General features: G+C 39.6%; 1 protein-coding gene across 5 annotated transcripts in view; it reads left to right on the top strand.

Annotated features, from left to right (window-relative positions):
- The window catches only part of DRC9 (dynein regulatory complex subunit 9), a 30,489-nt gene that overhangs the window by 1,926 nt on the left and 7,164 nt on the right, over positions 1–21,399 (top strand). For 2 of the 5 annotated variants that reach the window (XM_084871655.1, XM_084871657.1), the window contains exons 2-5: positions 3,057–3,324; positions 9,667–9,878; positions 13,167–13,295; positions 17,557–17,638. In XM_084871655.1, the coding sequence (XP_084727781.1) occupies positions 3,057–3,324; positions 9,667–9,878; positions 13,167–13,295; positions 17,557–17,638 (691 nt within the window). Of the gene's footprint in view, positions 1–1,942; positions 2,014–3,056; positions 3,325–3,928; positions 5,310–9,666; positions 9,879–13,166; positions 13,296–17,556; positions 17,639–21,399 lie in introns of those variants that run through there. The other 3 variants (XM_084871656.1, XM_084871654.1, XM_084871653.1) reach the window with 3 other exon arrangements.

Below are 21,399 nucleotides of genomic sequence, written 5' to 3'. Positions count from 1 at the left end.
TAAGATTTTTTTTTTCCTAAGGCAAAGGGAAACGATAGATGGAATATGATCAGGATTTTTAAAATTATTATCTTTGCTATTAAAAATATTACCTATGTCCCCTTTTTTTCTCTTTTGACCTCTTCTAGCCCGCACCCTCCTCCCTTGCCCCAGGCCTTCACCACACTATTTATTGTCTGTGTCCATGGGTTATGCATATAAGTTCTTTGGTTCATCTCTTCCCACCCACTCACCCACCCCCATCTTCTTTTATGATCAGATTTTCAATTTTAAAATATCTCTCTTTCATTTTAAAAAGATCATTTTCAGCTCAACTGGCAGCCAATCAATGATTCTCATTATTGGTGTTTCTTTTTCTCCCTCACCCTCCCTCTCCGAAATCAATAAAATATAATTTGAATATATATAAAAAGATCATTTTCAGCTTGGCTGGTGTGGCTCAGTGGTTGAGCATTGACCCAGAAACCAAGAGGGACTCAGGAGCCAAGAGGTCACTGGTTTGATCCCTGGTCAGGGCACATGCCCAGGTTGTGAGTCCCATCTCTAGTAGGAGGCATGCAGGAGGCCGCCAGTAGATAATGGTTCTCTCCCATCGATGTTACTTCTCTCTCGCTCTAGTAATCAATTAAAAATATATTAAATAAAAAAGATCACTTCCAATTTGGAGGTAATTAGGGTAGTTCAAGCAAGACACAACATGGTCTAGCATGGTGTTAGAGAACATGGAAATATTAGGTACGATCCACAGGACTTGGTGTGGGTTAGATTGGAGGATGCTGATGTCAATATGAAGGAGAAAGCAGGAATGATTCCTGGGTTTCTATCACTGAGGAATGAGAAGCTAGAACAGAACAGAAGAACTAGATACTGTATAAGCATAGTTCTATCTTACCTATGTGAAGCACATGGACCTAGGCCCCAAGTTGAAAAAAATGGAAAAATAACACAAATGAACAAGACCTTATTAAACCATGCCACTTCCTCCTAAGACTGCCCTTGCACCAGAAAGTTTGGCTAGTTTGGAGTATGGTTGTTTCAAAATTTACATAAACATTCTGATTCATATGTTAGAATTTTTGCATTTGAGGTTTTTGTTGTGTGAGGCATTTGTACCACCCCCCTTTTTGTGTGAACAAAACCACACTGGACACTTAACCATTCACTATTCATTCAGTATAGAGCAAAATTCTCCATAGAAAATTTAAAGCTCTTTTAAGCAGATAGGACTCTGGTTTACTGAGGAGGGTTAACATCTTTGTAGCTGTGATTTTTAGGATAAATAAATAATTTTTTTTTTTTTTTTTTTTTTTTTTTTTACAGAGAGGAAAGGAGAAGGATAGAGATTTAGAAATATTGATGAGAGAGAATCATCGACCAGCTGCCTCCTGCACACCTCCCACTGAGGATGTGCCCGCAAACCTAGGTACATGCCCTTGACCGGAATCGAACCCGGGACCTTCCAGTCCGCAGGCCAATGCTCTCTCCACTGAGCCAAACCAGTTTTGGCAGGATAAATAAAAATTTTTTAAGTGTAGTCTCGAGTGTTTTTTAAGTCCAGATGGAATCAACTCTGCTGTCTTGACAGATCAGAGGAAAGATTAATGAAATATTTTAGTAATCAGGGTAACAGAAAAGTAAGTATTTTATAGAGGTTACCAATTAAAAAATCAGAATATAATAAAAAGTATGAACACCATGTTGGATATTAATTTACCTTAAGAAGAGACTCAGAGATTGCATTTACCTGCTGATAATTAAGCTGGTGACCTAGTAGACCTGCACCACATGATGGTTCTTCCACCTCTAAAACTTCTAATAGCAAAAAGATGGGATAAACTACAGCTCTTGTAATTCTTTAATTTTCTCGGAATGGAAGAGCATAGAAAAAACTTAAATGTCATTCAATACTCAAACTAATCTCAATGTTTTCTTCCCATTTTAGCTGACTTCATTTTTGTGAGATTATACATGTACCTTGGAAGTTAACAAAGCTAACTTAAGAAGAATGGAAGTGTATGTTCAAAATTCCTATTTTGTGTGTATTTATTTATTTTTTACAGAGAGGAAAGGAGAAGGATAGAGATTTAGTATTTTGTGTGTATTTATTATATTTAAATTGTCCCTTGCATTAAATTTCTATGAATTATTTATCTATTTTTATGTAACAAATTACTCCCAAACTTATCTACTTACAATATAAACATTATTTCACACAGTTTTTGTGGGTCAGGAATTTTGGAGCTGGATGGTTCTAGGTTGGGTTCCCTCAAAAGATTGAAGTTAGCCAATCCTGCAGGCATCTGACTGGAGGATCCTCTTCCAGATGTCTCGTAGAGCTGGCATGTTGATGAACCTATCCACAGAGCTGCTTAAGTGTCTCCAGGACAAGGCAGCTGGTTTCCCACAGTGTGAGAGAGACAAGAGCATATGGGTGAAGCTGCAATGTCTTTTCTTTCATTGATTTTAGGGAGAGAAAAACATCAATTTATTTTCCCACGTATTTATGCATTCATTGGTTGATTTTTGTAAGTATCCTAACCAGGGATCAAACCTGCAACCTTGGTATATCAGGAGGATGCTCTAACCAACTGAGCTACCGGGCCACTGCCTGAACCTAGCCTTTTATAACCTTTTAGTTACACAGGTTGGTTAGTCCCATTCAATGTGGGAGAGATTACAAAAGGGCATGAAGGTGAGAATCATATGGGCCACCTTGGAAACTGGCTACCACATTCTGTTCTTCACTGATCATGAGGCACTTTTGGTTAGTAGCATCTAAAGATGTTGCTAGAAAAAAAGTTAATTCAAATTGGTTAAGCATAGCCAAATTACATGGATCACATAACTTTGTTAAACAGTAAGTTGCTTGCTTATGGGTTGGTTAAAATGTCACTGAGGTATTTAGCAGAATCACGTGCAAAACTCTTTCTTTTGTTCATCTTGGTTATATGACAATATAGACTTCATAGGAGCCAATCTACATGCTCTCTGTGCTTTTGAGTTTAACTTTAAAGCATTTGGTGGCTGACTTATTTTTTTCTTTATTTTTTCTGTAGAAGCCAACTGAAAGCCTCAAATCTTTCTTTAAATCCTTGGCAACCTGAGGTGATGGTGTCAGTGACAGGCGAACCACCCAGGATAATAGTAGTAGAAGAAGAAACAGCTCCAGAAGCAGACGAAGAAGTCATCCCGGAAATCATAGAGGCACTCTCCATTCTAGATGTACTGAGGATCTGTGCTGTTCTGGAAGATACCACAGACCAGCTCTCCATTCTCAACTATATCATGCCTATTCAGTACGAAAGAAGACAAAGTAACACCATGGTATATTTCATTGAATCTATTTTTTCTTATTTCTCCATTTACAGTATCTATGTCATTAAACGTAACATGGGCAATAGCATCTTTATCTCAGATAAGGCCTATAATTATTACCTGAAATATGGACTCTCCGTTGGAGTGAAATAGCCATATCTCAAGGTTCGTTACCAGCCAGAATATCCTTTCCTTCCAGTATGCTGGCATTGTTCAAAAGGCCTGTAGTTAAATAGGTGTAAGTACAGTATATACAGATACATGACTGAGTGGTCCCATTTATATTTCTCAGCTGCTAAAAGCTAACTGAACACTAGGTGGAGGAAATTCAATGCTGGCGCCTCTAAACATTGCTTTAACCATTTAAAATGGCTTTGTTGTCATTTCAGAATATATCCTAACCTGCCCTTCTGAATACCCGCCACATTATTGTGTCAGTCATTACATTTTCAGCGATGCCGTGGACTACTCACAGCACGTATTTAGTTATCAAAAAATCCACCGCGGTAGTGTCCAAAAGATTTATAAGTGACTAAGCTCTTGTTAATTTTAATAACTTAGGTCATACATACACGATAAAAAATTTTAAATACAAATACATATTTATTGGTAGCTGGCGATTGGTGAAGAAAGCGGCGGCTGTCCCAGTGGAGCCAACGATGGGGCGGCCTCAGGGAGGCGGGACCAGCTGGAGCGCGGCACCCCCTGGCGCCGCGGTGACCACTCACCTTCCCTGTGTGCCGCCCTGCACGGCGGTGGCCAGCGGGGAACCATGGCCCTGCTCGTCCTGCTTCTGTCCTTGGTGGCGGGTGTTTGGGGGAATGAGTTTAGTGTATTACGATCACCGGAGTATGTTGTTTTCCGCAATGGCAATTGGTCTCTACCAGCAGAGCGAATCCCAGACGTGGCTGCGTTGGCCATGGGCTTCTCTGTGGAAGAAGAACTTGCTTGGCCTGGACTTGCCGTGGGTAACCTGTTCCGTCGTCCTCAGGCTGCTGTGGTGGTGACGGTGAAGGGAGTGGACAGACTCGCTCTACCCCCAGGCAGCGTCGCTTCCTACCCTCTGGAGAACGCAGCTCCTTTCAGTCTTGACAGCGTTGCCAATTCCATTCATTCCTTATTTTCTCAAGAAACTCCCGTAGTTTTGCAGTTGGCTCCCAGTGAGGACAGAGTGTATATGGTAGGGAAGGCCAACTCAGTTTTTGAAGATCTTTCAGTAACCTTAGGACAGCTCCGCCGTCGCCTGTTTCAAGAAAACTCTGTTCTTCATTCATTTCCCCTTAATTCCCTGAGCAGTAACAATGAAGTTGACCTGCTCTTTCTTTCTGAACTGCAAGTTCTGTGTGATATTTCAAGTTTGCTGTCTCGACATAAGCATCTAGCCAAGGATCATTCTCCTGATCTATATTCACTGGAACTGGCAGGTTTGGATGAAATTGGGAAACATTACGGAGAAGAATCTGAGCAATTCAGAGATGCTTCTAAGGTCCTTGTTGATGCTCTGCAGAAGTTTGCAGATGGCATGTATAGTCTTTATGATGGGAATGCAGTGGTAGAGCTAGTGACTGTCAGATCATATGACACATCACTTGTGAGGAAGACGAGGACTATCCTTGAGACAAAACAAGAGAAGAACCCAGCAAGTCCCTACAACCTTGCATATAAGTATCATTTTGAGTATGCAGTGGTCTTCAACATGGTACTTTGGGTAACGATCTCCCTAGCCTTGGCTGTGATTATCACCTCTTACAATATTTGGAACATGGATCCTGGCTATGATAGCATCATTTATAGGATGACAAACCACAAGATTCGAGTGGATTGAACTTGCTCCATGCCAAAATTACAAACAGGGTTTGGAAATGGGCTGTTTTGTGAAAATAAATTAGTGTAATTTAAAGTAGTACACTTCAAAAATTTTTTAAAAGCAAATTTTGTTGTCTATTTTGTGTGTACCTGTGAAGTTGTTTTAGAGTAAAGTATATTGACATGAATTGATTTGTGTGATAGATTTCATAATATGCTCAAATAGTAATTATAATTGCGTCCCATTTAGTATTTGAATATAATGCACTGAAATAAATGTAAAACATTTAGAATAGTTTGTGTAATTTATGTTGAGAAAAAGCACTGGATTTATTAGAGAAACTTTTAAGTGCTCAACTTCCTTACACAGGATAGGTGAACATTATATTTGGGTTGTTATATGAGCAATGGGTTATTTTGAAGCAAGAGAAAAGGTTTTAAACTTTAGAGCAGCCCTAAACGATGAAAGTGCATGTACAGTCACTGAGATTTGGAACTGCATCTGATTGAGAGGATAGCTATTTTTTAACTTATTCTGAAAGTTTGGTGACGCACATTTGGTCTAATGTGGATATTAAAAATACTACAGAGATCTAAGAAGAAACTAGCTTTGTGGAGTTATAAATGCTTATAATTATACACACAGAAACATATTGGGCCGTGAATCTATAGTCTTTTAGTTTGCTGGCCAGTGCGGCTCGGTTGGAGCATCGTTCGGTACACCGAAAGATTTCAGATTCAGTTTCTAGTCAGGGCACATACCCGGGTCGCAGGTTCAAATCCCTGTTGGGGTGTGTGCAAGGGGCAGCCAGTCAGTGTTTCTTTCTTGAATTGATGTTCCTCTCTGTCTCCTGCTCCCTTCCTCTCTTTCTAAAATCAATAAGGATATCCTCAGTTGAGTATTAAAAAAAAACAAATGTTAAAAAATTTTTTTCAGTAACTGTGGTTTGTATCACTACAGAATATTAACTATAAATAGATACTCCTTACTTTCCATGAGGAAGTGGACCAATGTCTAGAAAGAGCAACAAATAAAGTGATTAATAACGATTCCAAATAAAAAATAACCCACATACATCTTTATTAAGTTTAGCAAAATTAACATTATATAATTTGTACAGAATATATTCTTGGTGCTTTTTTTGGTACACAATATATTCTTATTTCTGACAAATGAAAATTGCTTTAAGCCTTGGCCAGGTACCTCAGTTGGTTAGAGCATGGAACCAACACACCACAATTGTGGGTTTGATCCTGGGTCAGGGCACATACAAGGAGCAACCAATGAATGCATCAATAAGTGGAACAACAAGCCAATGTTTCTCTCTCTCAAATAAATAAATACAAAAAGAAGAATAAAGTTACTACATAAATAAGAAAACAAATTGCTTTCTATATCTCACTGAAAAAGAAGTCCATATTGTAACTAGACAAAGTTCCCTTTAATTGCTCCTTATAATTTAAAAATTACTATATGTATAATCTGGGTTTGTAAAGCTTTTTTTAAAGTTTAAAACTTTTCATATAAGCATAATCCATGGACACAGACAAGAGAGTGGTGAAGGCCTGGAGTGGGGGTGGGAGGGCGACTAGATGAGGTTCATCGGGGCAAGGAGAGTGGGACTATGTAATACTTCCAACAATAAAGACTTAAAAGAAAAAATAAAGTTCAAAAGTTTAGCCCTAACTGATTTGGCTCAGTAAATAGTGTTGGCCTGTGGACTGAAGGGACCGGGTTCGATTCAGGACAAGGGCACATGCCTGAGTTGCAGGCCCCATCTCTGTGGGGCTTGCAGCAGGCAGCCAACCAATGATTCTCATCATTGATGTTTCTGTCTCTCCCTCTCTGAAGTTAATAAAAACATATTTTTTAAAAATTTACACAGGATTTTAATAGAACACTGGATTTGAAGTCAAGGAGACCTTTGCAGTTCAGTTGTGTGCTATGAACAATTCATTTCACTTTCTTGGTCTTAGTTTTCTCATTTGTAAATTGTGATGGAGTTTTAAGAAAATGATCTATATGGTCCCAATGCTAAAATTCTATGAGTTCTGGGGTAATTTTTAAATGACCTTAATAGATATTAATAGGTATTTTATAACAAATTAATTTCCTTATCAATTTATGAGTGACAAAGATTAGAAGCCCAGGAATTAAGCCTTTCAATGCCTGTAAAAGAACACTGATTCATGAGTTAAGAGAGTTACAAACAGTACGGAGGAGACTAGTGTTTCCTTCCTACTTCCTGTCTCCTTCAGTAAGAAAGCCCTGGCCCGTGTTCGCAGTGGTTAGAGCCCCAGCCCATGCACCAAAGGGACTTGAGTTCGACTCCTGATCAAGGGCACATACCTGGGTATCAGGTTCAATTTCCAGCCCTGGTCAGCGTGAATGTGGGAGAGAACCAATTGATGTCTCTCTCTCTCTCTCTCTCTCTCTCTCTCTCTCTCTCTCTCTCTCTCTCTCGCGCGCGCGCTCGCTCTCTCTCCCCCTCCCTGCCTCCCTCCCTCCCTCCCTGCCTTCCATCCATAAACCATCCCTTCTTTCCACTCTTAAAAAATAAATGGAGCTGAAACCGGTTTGGCTCAATGGATAGAGCGTCGGCTTGTGGACTGAAGGGTCTCGGGTTCGATTCCGGTCAAGGGCATGTACCTTGGTTTCGGGCACATCCCCAGTAGGGGGTGTGCAAGAGGCAGCTGATCGATGACTCTCCCTCATCGATGTTTCTAACTCTATCTCTCTCCTTTCCTCTCTGTAAAAAATCAATAAAATATATTTAAAAAATAAAGAATAAATGGAAAAAAAACGTCCTCAGGTGAGGATTAACAAAAACCAAAAAATAAAAAAGATAATCAGTTAACAAGATGAAGTATTATTGTTCATAAATGATACTGTCGGGCATTAAAAAAAAAAAAGGAGGAAAAGGAGGAGGGGGGGGGGAGGAAGAAAGGAGAAAGGAGAAAGAAGAAAGAAGAAAAGAAAGAAGAAAGAAGAAACCTGTTTGGCTCAGTGGTAGAGCCAACTACCACAGTTGGTCTGCAGACTAAAAGGTCCCAGGTTTGATTCCGGTCAAGGGCATGTACCTTGGTTGCGGGCACATCTCCGGTAGGGGGTGTGCAAGAGGCAGCTGGTCAATGTTTCTCTCTCATCGACGTTTTTAACTCTCTATCTCTCTCCCTTCCTCTCTGTAAAAAATCATAAATATATATTTTAAAAAAAAGAAGTAATTTACCATCATAGAAATTCAAGAAAGAATGAAAAACCCAAATTTATAAACAGCCTTCAGCAGTAGTCACCGCTTCAGTAAATAAAAGAACACAACTTTTGAGCTGTTTTATTCTGGCTAATGATCTTCATCCACAAAATTTTCTGACTTAACAGAGGTTCTGATTTTGATTTTATAGAAGTATAAGTAATAAAGGTTTGATCGGCTGGTGTGGCTAGCGATTGAGCATAGGCCTATGAACCAAGAGGTCACAGTTCGATTCCTGATCCGGGCACATGCCTGGGTTGTGCCCACTGTGGGGCATGCAGGAGGCAGCTTATCAATGATTCTCATCATTGATATTTCTCTCTCTCCCTTTCCACGTCTCTCTAAAATCAGTAAAAATAGCCAAAACCAATTTGGCTCAGTGGATAGCGCATTGGCCTGTGGACTCAAGGATCCCAGGTTTGATTTTGGACAAAGGCATGTACCTTGATTGCAGGCACATCCCCAGTGGGGAATGTGCAGGAGGCAGCTGATCGATGTTTCTCTCTCATCGATGTTTCTGACTTTCTATCTCTCTCCCTTCCTCTCTGTAAAAAATCAATAAAATATATTAAAAAAGAAAATGATGGATCTCTTAAAATAATGTTTTTACTTCATAGTACTATAGTTGTTCAATTTCATAAATGTAACTATGCCATTACCCTATATGTCATTGGATGTACACTTTTAAATCTTAGTATGTATGTGGATTTTTTTCTTCCAAAGACTTCGCATTGTTTAGCCTTATAACAACCTGGAGTTGAACTGTTAGTTAGCATTATCCCATTTTTACAGCCATTTTTATAGATAACGACATCTCCAAGTAGATTCCCCCCCATTTGTTTGAAACATGGAATGGGCATGATGAAACTATACTAATATACCAGGCTCTCTCAGAAGCGAAGTAATGGACCGAAGTTTGGAAAGAGATCCCTTGCAGGAAATAACTTTTTCTTTTTCCTTATAGTCCAGTGCCCTATCTTGTACATAATGTATGCTATATAAACATCTTTACTAGTGACTGGACTAAATAGAACACTTAGCTAGTTCCTTTAAGTTCTCATCTAGAAATTCCTCTCTCTATTCATCAGTAAATCCGTTTGACACATTTGCTTCCCTTTCCAAATGCCTACGCCTAAAGGAAGAGGCAAAACAGGCCGATCAGAAAACCAGCTTCCTAGGCCTTACATTTCCTAGACAAAAATGAGGTGAAAAATGTAGGCGAAGGCCCTTGGATAGCTTTGTCTCTTTACTCTTTGAAAATCTGTTACGTAAAACACCGTTTCTTGTTTTTTAGAAGAAATACAGTGAAATGAATTTAGAAGAAAAAAAAACAGAAAACCTCCCACGGTTCCGGAAAGGGACTAAGGAAGAACCCAGGCTGCCAGAAATCAGACAAGGAGGCCAATTAGCCAGCGAATTCAACAGAGTTCAAGACCTCGTCCTCCATTCACACGCAAGGCAGTCTATACTTTCCACAGAGACACTGAAAAAAATTCAGAATGATAGGTAAGGAAGGAGAGCATGTTTGGAAGGGTACGGGTACGTATTTCTGGATGGATAAAGAATGAGTGCCAATGGGGAGTGAGGGCTTCTATTGGGGCGGGGGAGGGAGGCAGTGGTAAGATATGTACACAGATAATAATTTAATTAAAAATATATATATAAGGGGGGAAAAAATGAGTGCCAGGGTGGCTGGCTGCCCTCTTCACTTCTGGGTGGTCCTTGTATCCAAAGTGAGTGCTGATAACAGAATTAGCTAAAGATTGCCTAGAGCCGTGGTCGGCAAATTATGGCTCGCGAGCCACATGCTGCTCTTTGGCCCCTTGAGTGTGGCTCTTTCACAAAATAACCACGGCCTGGGCGAGTCTATTTTGAAGAAGTGGCATTAGAAGAAGTTTAAGTTTAAAAATTTGGCTCTCCAAAGAAATGTCAATCGTTGTACTGTTGATATTTGGCTCTGCTGACTAATGAGTTTGCCGACCACTGGCCTAGAGGAAGTGTGATATAATGGAAAGTATAGGAGCTTAAGGATGTGAAGCAAGTATTGAGTATTTATTTGCAATTTTTTAAAAATGAGAATAACTGCAACATTAGTGTGATGATTAGAAATGAGGCTTCAGTTAAGTGTCCAGCATAAACTGGTAGCTATTGTGTGCTTTATCCATTACTAAGAGACAGACATCATCAAAATAGCCAGATTTCAAGCTAATGTTTTAATCCTGATGGTTTTTTAAAGTCAGTCTCAATTTCCATTGTCTCATTAGGCAGTTTTTGTCAACTGACTTGCTGACAAAATAGCCTGTTATGTTTAAAAGAGGGTATAACATTAAAAAAAGAAGAAAAAAAAGAAGGAATAACATTATGGTAAGGATTTTTGGTAAGCGAGAGCTTGTAGTAATTGCCTAGGGTCGCTTGCCAAATCCAGCCTGTAGTCTGTTTTTGAAAATAAATTTTATTGGAGTACAGCATTGCTCATTCGTTGACATGTTGTCTATGGCTATTTTCATGCTTCAACAGCGGAGCTGAGTAGTTATAACAGAAAATTTATGGCTTGTCTCTTTACTGGAAAAGTCTGCGGACCCCTGCATCACACCCTCACTAGAGGAGTAATGCTCTTGTTAAAATCAGTCTGGCCGAAACCGGTTTGGCTCAGTGGAGAGAGCATCGGCCTATGGACTGAAAGGTCCCAGGTTCGATTCCGGTCAAGGGCATGTACCTTGGTTGTGGGCACATCCCCAGTAGGGGGTGTGCAAGAGGCAGCTGATCAATGTTTCTCTCTCATCAATGTTTCTAACTCTATCCCTCTCCCTCTCTGTAAAAAGTCAATAAAATATGTTTTTTTTTAAAAAGAATATTAAAAAATAAAAATAAAAAATAAAATCAGTCTGGCTCAGATTTGCAGACATGACAGGAAGATGTCCTGTTTACTATTAACGCCCTTTTCATTCTCAGGATGAGGCTCATGGCTTTTCAGTATCTTGACTTCAATATACTTAATTATTATGAAAAAACGTTATTGAATCTTTTTATGTGAATTATTATTGGTACATTACTATGTAAGTGTGATTCTTGCTAAGTCTATATCAGAACATTAAATGGGAGATTAAAATTTTTCTACTTAAGAGAATATAAAGAGCAGTGGACTAGGAGTCAGGAACCAGGATTCCATGGTTCTAGCTTTATCTCAAATTGGCTCTGTGATTTGGGCAAGTCACTTAACCTTTCTGAGCCTAGGTTTACTCATCTTTAAATTTTATTAGGGTCTTTCTCTTTTGTAAATTTAAAATGATTTAACTTTTTCAAACATAAACTATTTCAAAAATAAGGAAAACTGCAAAGAATAAAATAATGGATATTATCTATATAACCATCAAATCGACATTTTACCATGATTGCTTTAAAGCTTTCTTTTTTTAATAAAATTACTTCAGATACAATTGAAGCCTCTGATCCCAGCCCTGTAGTGCTTGTTCCAAAGATAAACTGTCTTCTGAATTATTCTTTTGTAAATTGTGATACTTTAAAAGATATTTTTATTAATTTCAGAGAGGAAGGGAGAGGGAGAAAGAGACAGAAACATTAATGATGAGAGAATCATTGATCAGCTGCCCCCTGCACACCCCCAACTGGGGATTGAGCCCAGAGTCGGGAATTGAACTGTGACCTCCTGGTTCATAGGTTGATGCTCAGCCACGAAGCCAATCCAGCTGGGTGTGACTCTTTTATTAGGTATGTACGTATGTATATTATTAAGCCATCCATATAGTCCTGGCTGGGTAGCTCACTTAGAGTATCATCCCAATATGTAGGTTTGATCCTGGTTGGCCGGGCACATGCAAGAGGTAACCAGTGGCAGAGCCAGCATGGCTCAGTAGCTGAACATCAACCTATGAACCAGGAGGTCAAGATTCAATTCCCGGTCAGGGCACATATCCAGGTTGCAGGTTCAATCCCCAGTGTGGGGTGTATAGGAGGCAGCTTATCAATGATTCTCTCCCATCACTGATGTTTCTATCTCTCTTTCCCTCCCCCTTACTCTCTGAAATCAATAAAAATATATATTAAAAAAATTAAAAGAGGCAATCAATGAATGCATGGATGAATGAGGCAGCAGATGGATGTTTCTCTCTTTCTCAAATCAATCAATCAATAAAAAACAAAAAACCAATACATATATACTTTTACATGTTTTTAAATGTTTATATATCTTATCATACTGTATATTCAATGTTTCTCAGCCCTTGGTATGTAAACTTTTTCAGATTAAGAACGTTCTGTTTTATTTCTAGCATTCTAAGAGAGTTTATTGTTTATAAATAAAACAATAAAATATCAAATGCCTTTTCTGCACTTATTGCAATGATTATATGGTTTTTCTCCTTTTGCCTTTATTAATGTGATGAATTCTTTTTTTAAAAATATTTTATTAATTTTTACACAGAGAGGAATTGAGAGGGACAGAGAGTTAGAAACGTCGATGAGAGAGATATATCGACCAGCGCCTCCTGCACACCCCCCACCGGGGATGTGCCCGCAACCAACGTACATGCCCTTGACCGGAATTGAACCTGGGACCTTTCAGTCCGCAGGCCGACGCTCTATCCACTGAGCCAAACCGGTTTCGGCAATGTGATGAATTCTTTAGTAGATTTTTTAATGTTAAACTACATTGGCATTTCAGAAATAATTCCAACTTAGATATGATGTTCCTTCTGGGTCTTGTGTGACTTCTATAGCCCTTTGTGACTGTAGTGAAATATGAATCTTATTAACTTATATTTTTTCTCCTTACAGGCAATTTCTCAGTGATGTGATTTTAGAAACCATGCAGGAGTTACAAAATTCAGGCACTTTCAACAATCTCCTGACATCTCTGAGTGAAGAGAGGGAAAACAAAATGCATTTCTATGATATCATTGACAGGTCAGAGTAATACTAATTTTGTTTTCTTTGTTGCATTTTAAAGTGCTATAAAATTTACCACAAGTCCTTGATTTCTAAAACAAGTAAAATTTGTGCTTCCCAGGGAGGATAACTAGAAGTCAGACATTTGGGTTGTATTCCTAGTTTTGCTCCGACAATAATTCAAGTTTCTGGGCTCCTGTTATCTGTATGTACAATATATCAAGAATATTCTTCCTATCATAGAGCAGTGTTTCTTAAGACTGAGCTCACTGAACATTCCTGAGCGGTAACAGTAAAATCATGCTGAGGGAAGCTTACTTTGCCAGAGTCTTTCAACTAATTTCAAAGATTTTCATTGCTTTAAGACATTCAACGCAATCAAATGCTTTGGGACCAAGATAAAAGTCTCTTTATATGAACCCTGAATACTCAGAATGAGAAAGTGTTGACCTTGTCTGCATAGGTGGAATTGTTTTTCTTTTCTTTTTTAAATATATATTTTATTGATTTTTTACAGAAAGGAAAGGAGAGGGATAGAGAGTTAGAAACATCGATGAGAGAAACATCGACCAGCCGCCTCCTGCACACCAACTACTGGGGATGTGCCCGCAACCAAAGTACATGCCCTTGACCGGAATCGAACCTGGGACCCTTGAGTCCACAGACCGACGCTCTACCACTGAGCCAAACCAATTTCGGCTGGAATTGTTTTTCTTTGAATTTGTTACTCTTCCTTTGTGCCTTGGTATTGGTGATAAATTCAGTACTGGGGTTATTGTGAAGATTAGATTAATTTATACATGTAAAACACTTTGGATAGTTTCTGGCACATAGTCAGTAAATGCTCACTATAAGTTTATAATAGCTACTATTATAAATTTAACAATTGGAGTTGGCAAGGAAGCACGAAAATGAGCAGTTGTGTGCATTGCTGGTGGGAGAATAAATTGGTAAAACTCTTAAAAAAGTGATTTATTCAGGAAAATGAAAAGATATACACCTGATTTTAATTTTATACCATTCACTATTATATATGTACTATTACATAATTTATTTATCCATTTCTTGAGTTTGAATATTGAGCTTGTTTCCAAATGTTTTCTGTAGCAAAAAATGTGTCAATATACATTTTGTATGTAAATATGCATCATCAAATGTCTGAATCTTTTATTATTCCATTTGGTTGGCTCACTATATGTGGAATTACAGAATCAAAGAGAGTGTCTATAGTTTGATGGATGATATTATGAAGCTGTTAAAAAATACTGCTTACAAAATCATAATAGCATGGAGAAAATATTTATTACAATTTTACACAGAAAAAGAAAGGCTAGACATAATATAGTATTATCACATCTGTATAATAAAATTAACAAAAACATGTATAGAAAATGAGAACTGGAAGGAAATATATGCCAATGTGTTACTGGGGTGTTTTTACAAACCATCTTTTCCCCAAAAAAATATTTATTTTTATTGATTTTTTTTAGAGAGAGAGGAAGGGGAGAAAGAGAGATTGAAAGATTGATTCATGTTCCATTTACTAATGTGTTCACTGATTGACTCTTGTATATGCCCTGACCGGGAATGGGAGCCACACTTTGGCAAATCAGGATGATACTCTAAACAACCGAGCTACCCGGCCAGGGCCCAAAACCTTTTAATTTTTAAGTATTTTCTCCATTTTCACTTTATTTAGGGAGAAAATAAATGTGTTAACAGAAAAGCTAAACAAAATACATATACCCTTTTGACCCAGCATTCCTACTTTTGGAAATCTAGCCTATAGGGGGGAAAAATAGATATATATGCAAAACATTTATTGCAGCACAATACAAATACCTAGAAATAGCATAAATGTCCTTCAACAGGGGAGTACTTGAATGATGGTTAATTTTATAAAATAAAAACATACAGCTATTAAAAAGGATGAAATAGTTATGATTGGTCGAAGAAATGTTTTTCATACATACAGATAAGTGCCCAAAAGTTACAGTATTATATATATAGCATCATTCTATTAAGAATACATGCTCATTCACATATTTGAGAGCATAGAGAGAGATGTGAAAGTATATGTACAATCAAAAAGTTTGACATTGGTTACCTCATAGGAGTAGAATCGGAGGGGAAAAGGGAGATGGCAGATTGTGTACTTTTCCTCATATATTCCTATTCTGTTTTGAAATATTACAATGTGCACTAATTGTATGACCTTCCCCTCCCCAATCCCTATTCCTCACTCCCCCAAAAGAAGTTTCATAAGTAGAGGGCTGAGGGGAGAGGGATGGAGAGTGAGTGCAAATGAGTACAGGGTTTCTTTGGTGGATGATGACAATGTCCTGGAATTGGAGAGTGGTGATGGTTGCACAACGGTGAATAAACCCCAAACCACTAAATTGTACTGTTTAAAAGGATGAATTGTATGGTATTACCAAAGTCTCTTACCTTGAACTAACTAATCAGGCTCCTCTGGTATTTTTGTTATAGCAGCCCGAGCAAGCTAAGACAGTTGTTTAGTTTTGTTTATCTCCATGTTGTTATTTTGTTTGCTTGTTTTAAACTTAAGTAATGGGATTGCTGGAGATAAACAGAGAGTAAACAGAAACCATAACAAAAAGTAAGTTCTCAAACAGTACTGAGTTTGAATCCTGCTGTGCCATTTACTGTTTGTATGGCTGTGGCAAGTGTGTTGGGTCTGTGCCTTCTGAGAGGTAGGTGCCCAGATGAGATTAGTCACCTGAGTGAAGAAAGTGGAAGGGAGCCCTCAGACCCAGTGCTGGACAGATCCCAAGTGGAGGAGAGGGGAGGGTGGCTGGAGGAGACCGCCTGCAGTGTAAGGATTCTGGGCAAGGTCATCAGGGAGCCCTTGAGCCAAAGTCAACCATAGCCCTAACGGGTGTAGCTCAGCGGATAGAGCGTCGGCCTTTGGACTGAAGGGTCCCAGGTTCGATTCCGGTCAAGGGCATGTACCTTGGTTGCGGGCACATCCCCAGTGAGGGGTGTGCAGGAGGCAACTGATCGATGTTTCTCTCTCATCGACGTTTCTAACTCTCTATCCCTCTCCCTTCCTCTCTGTAAAAAAAGTCAATAATATATATTCAAAGTCAACCATAGAAAAGGCCTGGGAGCAGTCGGTGGGATGTGAGGCCTCCGAACACACACAGTGAAGGATTTCAGAGCCTTGAGCTATGTTTGCTTACACTCCCTGTAGTGGGAGGTCTGCGAAGCACATTCTCATGTCCACCACGCATTATCTCAGCTCTCCATTACCTCATTTGTCAAATAGGATAATGATAGAGACCACTCATAAGGTTACTGCAAGGTAAGAATATGTGAAGTGCTCAGAACAGAAAAGATTCTTTTTATCCTCTTCCTGTACCTTCTCGTCTTAGTTTTTCTCAGCAGTAGCTATTTTATTTTATTTTATTTGGGGGGTGGGGTGGGAGTGGTGAGAAAAAGAGAAGCTTTTATTTTTAAACAGAAGAATGCCAGTTCATAAATGGAGAAGGAATGATAAAATTACAAATTCACCACTTTTGCAACTTTTTATAGTGAATAAATGATTCGGTCAAATGTTAGCAATGGAACTGAACACATTAGGTAAAAGGTGCTTGGGGAACAAGATATTAGCATGGTGAGAGTGTGCCTGTGTGATAGAGATATGTGGTGGTTATCACCTTAACCAAGACCTTGAACTTAGTATAAGTAATTCAGCAGCAGCAATTTTAGATACAACACTGATAAGCCAAAAAAATCCTCCTCCAAGTTACTAAAACAAATCAGTCTTTTCAAAAATATCACCGAGCCCTGACTGGGTAGCTCAGTTCATTGGAGCAGCGTCCTGATTTGCCACGGTTGGGGGTTTGATCTCCAGCGAGGGTACATACAAGAGTCAACCAATGAAAGCACAGGTGGGTGGAATTGATGTTTTCTTTCCCCCTCCTGCTCTTCCTTCCTTCCTTCCTTCCTTCCTTCCTTCCTTCCTTCCTTCCTTCCTTCCTTCCTTCCTTCATCCCTCTCTGTCCCTAAAATCAGTAAATTTTTTAAAAATGTTTTTTAAAAACGTGTCACTGAAAGTGTGCTCCATGAACCAGCATGATGAACATCCCCTGGGAACTTGTTAGAAATGCAGATTCCAGGGCCTTGCCCCAGACCCACTGAAATAAAAACCTCGGGGAGAGCCTGGGAATCTGATTTATAGCATCCAGGTGGTCCTTGTGCACACTGGAGTTGGGGAAGCACTGCTCTGAACACAAATCATTCTTATTTCTTCTAGGGAGGAAAAAGGAAGAAAACGAATAAAATCTCTTCAAAAGGAGCTTCACAATGTCAAAAAGGAGCGGGAAGTTGAAGTTCAGGTAAGAATTTCCTGGGCAACACCAAAAGTTACTGAGCTAAAGCTGCAGCATAGAAGCCGTTTTTCTTAAGCCAGGTTTTGTATGAAAAGTTGCTGTTTCTCCTGGGGTGCCTGTACTATTGGAAATCTGAAGAGCGTAACTACAGAGTGGGTCTGAGATGTGCAGGTATGTCCAGGATAGAACTCTGTGAGACCCCAGCCCTCCGGAGCTCTCAGCCAGCCTTACCCTCCCATCCCACCCACCATCCCTCCACTCCTTCCCTACCGGAGACCTTATCCCAGGCAGCCTCACTCCAGCTACCAGATGGGAATTATAGTCCTTGGAAGGACATCAAGCACAACATGAACCTTCTTATACATGATGGTTAGGATTAATAATGGCATATGTAGTATGTTTTTTTAAACATTTATTTATTTATTGAATTGAAAGAGAGAGAGAGAGAGAGAGAGAGAGAGAGAGAGAGAGAGAGAGAGAGAGAGGGAGAGAGGGAGAGAGAGAGAGAGAGAGAGAAACATCAATTTGTTGTCCCACTTATTCATGTATCGTATTTTCCGGTGTATAAGATGACCTTTGAGACAAAAAAAAGTCAACTGAAAATCGGGGGCAAAAGACCAAAATTGCACAAAAATTACCTGCAGATCTTGATGGCAAAGTAAGTCTTTTCTTTGAAGTGGGGGGTAGTCTTATACAGCAAAATCTAGGCCTAAACCTATGTTTTAACTGTAAAATTAGGGGGTCGTCTTATACGCTGGAAAATACGGTATTCATTGGTTGATTTTTATGTGTCCTGACCAGAGATTGAACCCTTAACCTTGGAATAGCAGGATGACACTCCAACCAACTGAGCTATGGGCCAGGGAGGGCCATTTATATTATATTTTAAACTAGAGGCCTGGTGCACAAATTCGTGCATGGATGGGGTCCCTCGGCCTGGTTGGTGATCGGGCCGATTGGGGCCTATTGGGGCTGGCTGGCCGGGGGAGGGATCGTGGGAAGTTGGCCAGCCACGGGAGGTTGGCTGTGGGAGCACACCGACTACCAGGGGGCAGCTCCTGCCTTGAGCATATGTCCCCTGGTGGTCAGTGCACATCATAGCAACTGGCCAATCGGTCATTCTGGTCATTCTGATCACTCGGTCATAAAGGTCACGTAGGTCTTTATATATATATAGATACGGAGTGGACTTACTGAGTTTTTATGGTTATTAGAACCTAACATTATATCTAATTTACCTCTATTAGAAAATACATCCGACTTTTAAGCAATTGACTTACAAAGTAATGTTTGGGCTACCACTTAGTCAGTTAGAAATTAGTTCTACTAAAATGACAAACACTATTAGTAGTTTAGGGAGTTAAAAATGATGGCCTAATTTCAGTTTATCATTACCTAGCTATTTGGACAAGTTTATGCTTCAGATCAGGGAACTGTCACTATTCCCTGAATGGAAGTTAGATATATTTAAAAACATATTTGGAAGAATTGTCTAAAAAAGGCCACTAGCCTTTGTTCCTAGGTACATAGTATCTTTAGGTTTTCTGAACAAATTGCTCCCAAAGGAGTCAAAGTGCATGAAGCTGGATGTCCTGGAACCCTGTAACCTTATTACAATAGTAAGAGGACCTTCCCAGTGATGCTCAGTGATTCTGAGTACAAACTCTTGCCCTTTGACTCTGCTAGTGCCCACTTGTATTCCAGTGCTGGATGGAAGGCATTCTATACCTCCTCCTTAGCAGGGGCTAATCACGATTATTTTCCCTTAGAATTGGGTTCACATGAATGTCTAGACTGTGGGTGGACTTAAGTCAACTGCAGCACTCCGAATCCCTCACCCTTTCATTCTCTATTCAGCAACCCCATGGTCATCCATGGTCACTGGACTTTGGGACGCCCAGTGCTATCCTGAAAACTTTGCATGATATCCTAAAACTGGCCTGAATTACTCCAGCCTTCAAGCCATACTTGTTTTTCCTGTGGCCATCGTATTACTACTTTGCATGTTACCTGGCTCTTTTCTTCACTCCAGCCCCTCACCTTTTTTAAAAAAAATCCTCACCCGAGAATATTTTAAAAAAATTGATTTTAGACAGAGAGGAAGAGAGAGAGAGAGAAAAAAAAAAAGAAACACACACACACACATCTGTGTGAGAGAGAAACATTGATTGGCCACTCACCACAACCTGGGTATGTGCCTTGACTGGGAACCGAACCCACAACCTTTTTGGTGTACGGAACGACACCCAACCAACTGAGTCACTCAGCCAGGGCAGTCCCCTCAGCTTTTTGTACACTTTGATGACTAATTTCTTTTTGGGGGCTAGGTTAAGAGAATACCAAGAGAATAGGTTGAGATGACTCTGATGTTCTCTGTGGTCCAAAATGGATTCAGGAATTAAATGAAAATACAGAAAGCACGCTTATTAAATTTACTAGCAACTCAAAGCTGGTATGTGATAAATAATAGACATTAGAAATAAAGACCCTGTTAATTATTAAAATTTCGAACTGATTCCAAAAAGAAGCAACTGTGAATGAAACTAATGTCCCTAGAAGACTCTTCTAAGTTGAGCATTGGGAAGACCTAACTTGTCTTCAGCAATTTCTTTGGAGGTTCAGCCAGGTCATCACATGAGAATCTGAATTTAGGCCTAGCTCCACCACTAGTTGTAGCAACAGCCTTGCCTGCCTACCCCTGTCTTCTTTAAACTTCTCAGTCTTCCTTTCATAGTGGTCCTTCTACCTTCTTCCTACTTCCTTATTCCCTCTTCCTTCTTCCTTCCTGTGACCAGAGTCTTCACAATGTGACACCGTATTACCATACATTCTGAAAGCACGTGGAGTACTTGCTTTTTGTTTTGGTTACTGACATTTGGCACTGTGGGCCCTGGTACAACAGGGAAAAACCACTCCCTGTCTTCTGTTGTGGTTAGACCACGTGTCAAACACAAGGCCCGCGGGCCAAATCCAGCCCGCCAGGCCTTGCAATGTGGCCCGCACTGCGCTGTCATCACTGCACTCCGCTGTCAGTTTATGACATTGTCAGTTTATGACTGTTCAGTAAACTATTCGGCCCGCGATTTAGGCTGGATTTTAGATTTTGGCCCCTTCTCTGATTGAGTTCGACACCCCTAGGTTAGACAGATAGAATAACACGTACAGTTTTAGGCGTCATATTTAAGGAGTTTACTCAGAAGAGATCAGCCAAGACAGTGAGGTGTGTGGAAACTTTATTACAAAAGGAAAGAGAAGAGGAAATTGCTACTATTGGAAAGAAAGTAGTTCAAGTGGAAGTGGGTGGAACTGGAGCCTGAAACTTTAGAATTTGGTCTTGATTAGGTTTCATTTATATCTTATAACTGGAGACTCTGCTTAGCTCAGACTTTATTCGTAGACTCTTATAAAATCAGCCAGCATTTTTAGTGATAGACAGACAAATACAAATGTTAATTTAACACAGAACTATAGTTGTTTCTGTGGCTGTTATCAAGGCCACATTCCCATTTTTCCTTTTTCCTTCTAACCAGACAGGACAGCCTGAGTTGTAAGACAAAATCCAACTTTTCCAGACAGTAGCGTCCAAAAATTCCAGGAACCAGTACTCTTGTCGTACTTTATGTTCAATTATGAAAACAGACACTACCATTAAAATCCTTTGGCTCATGATAATGTGCAGCCACCAGAGCCTTATTAACTTTAACTGGCCGACTCCTTCTTTCCATTACTCATACTTCTTTGAATTCAAGTAACAATTCCAGAAGTCC

This window comes from Pipistrellus hanaki (assembly GCF_964339955.1).
Source record: "Pipistrellus hanaki genome assembly, chromosome: 2".
Lineage (NCBI taxonomy): Eukaryota > Metazoa > Chordata > Mammalia > Chiroptera > Vespertilionidae > Pipistrellus > Pipistrellus hanaki.
This window is presented reverse-complemented; position numbering and strand designations above follow the sequence as displayed.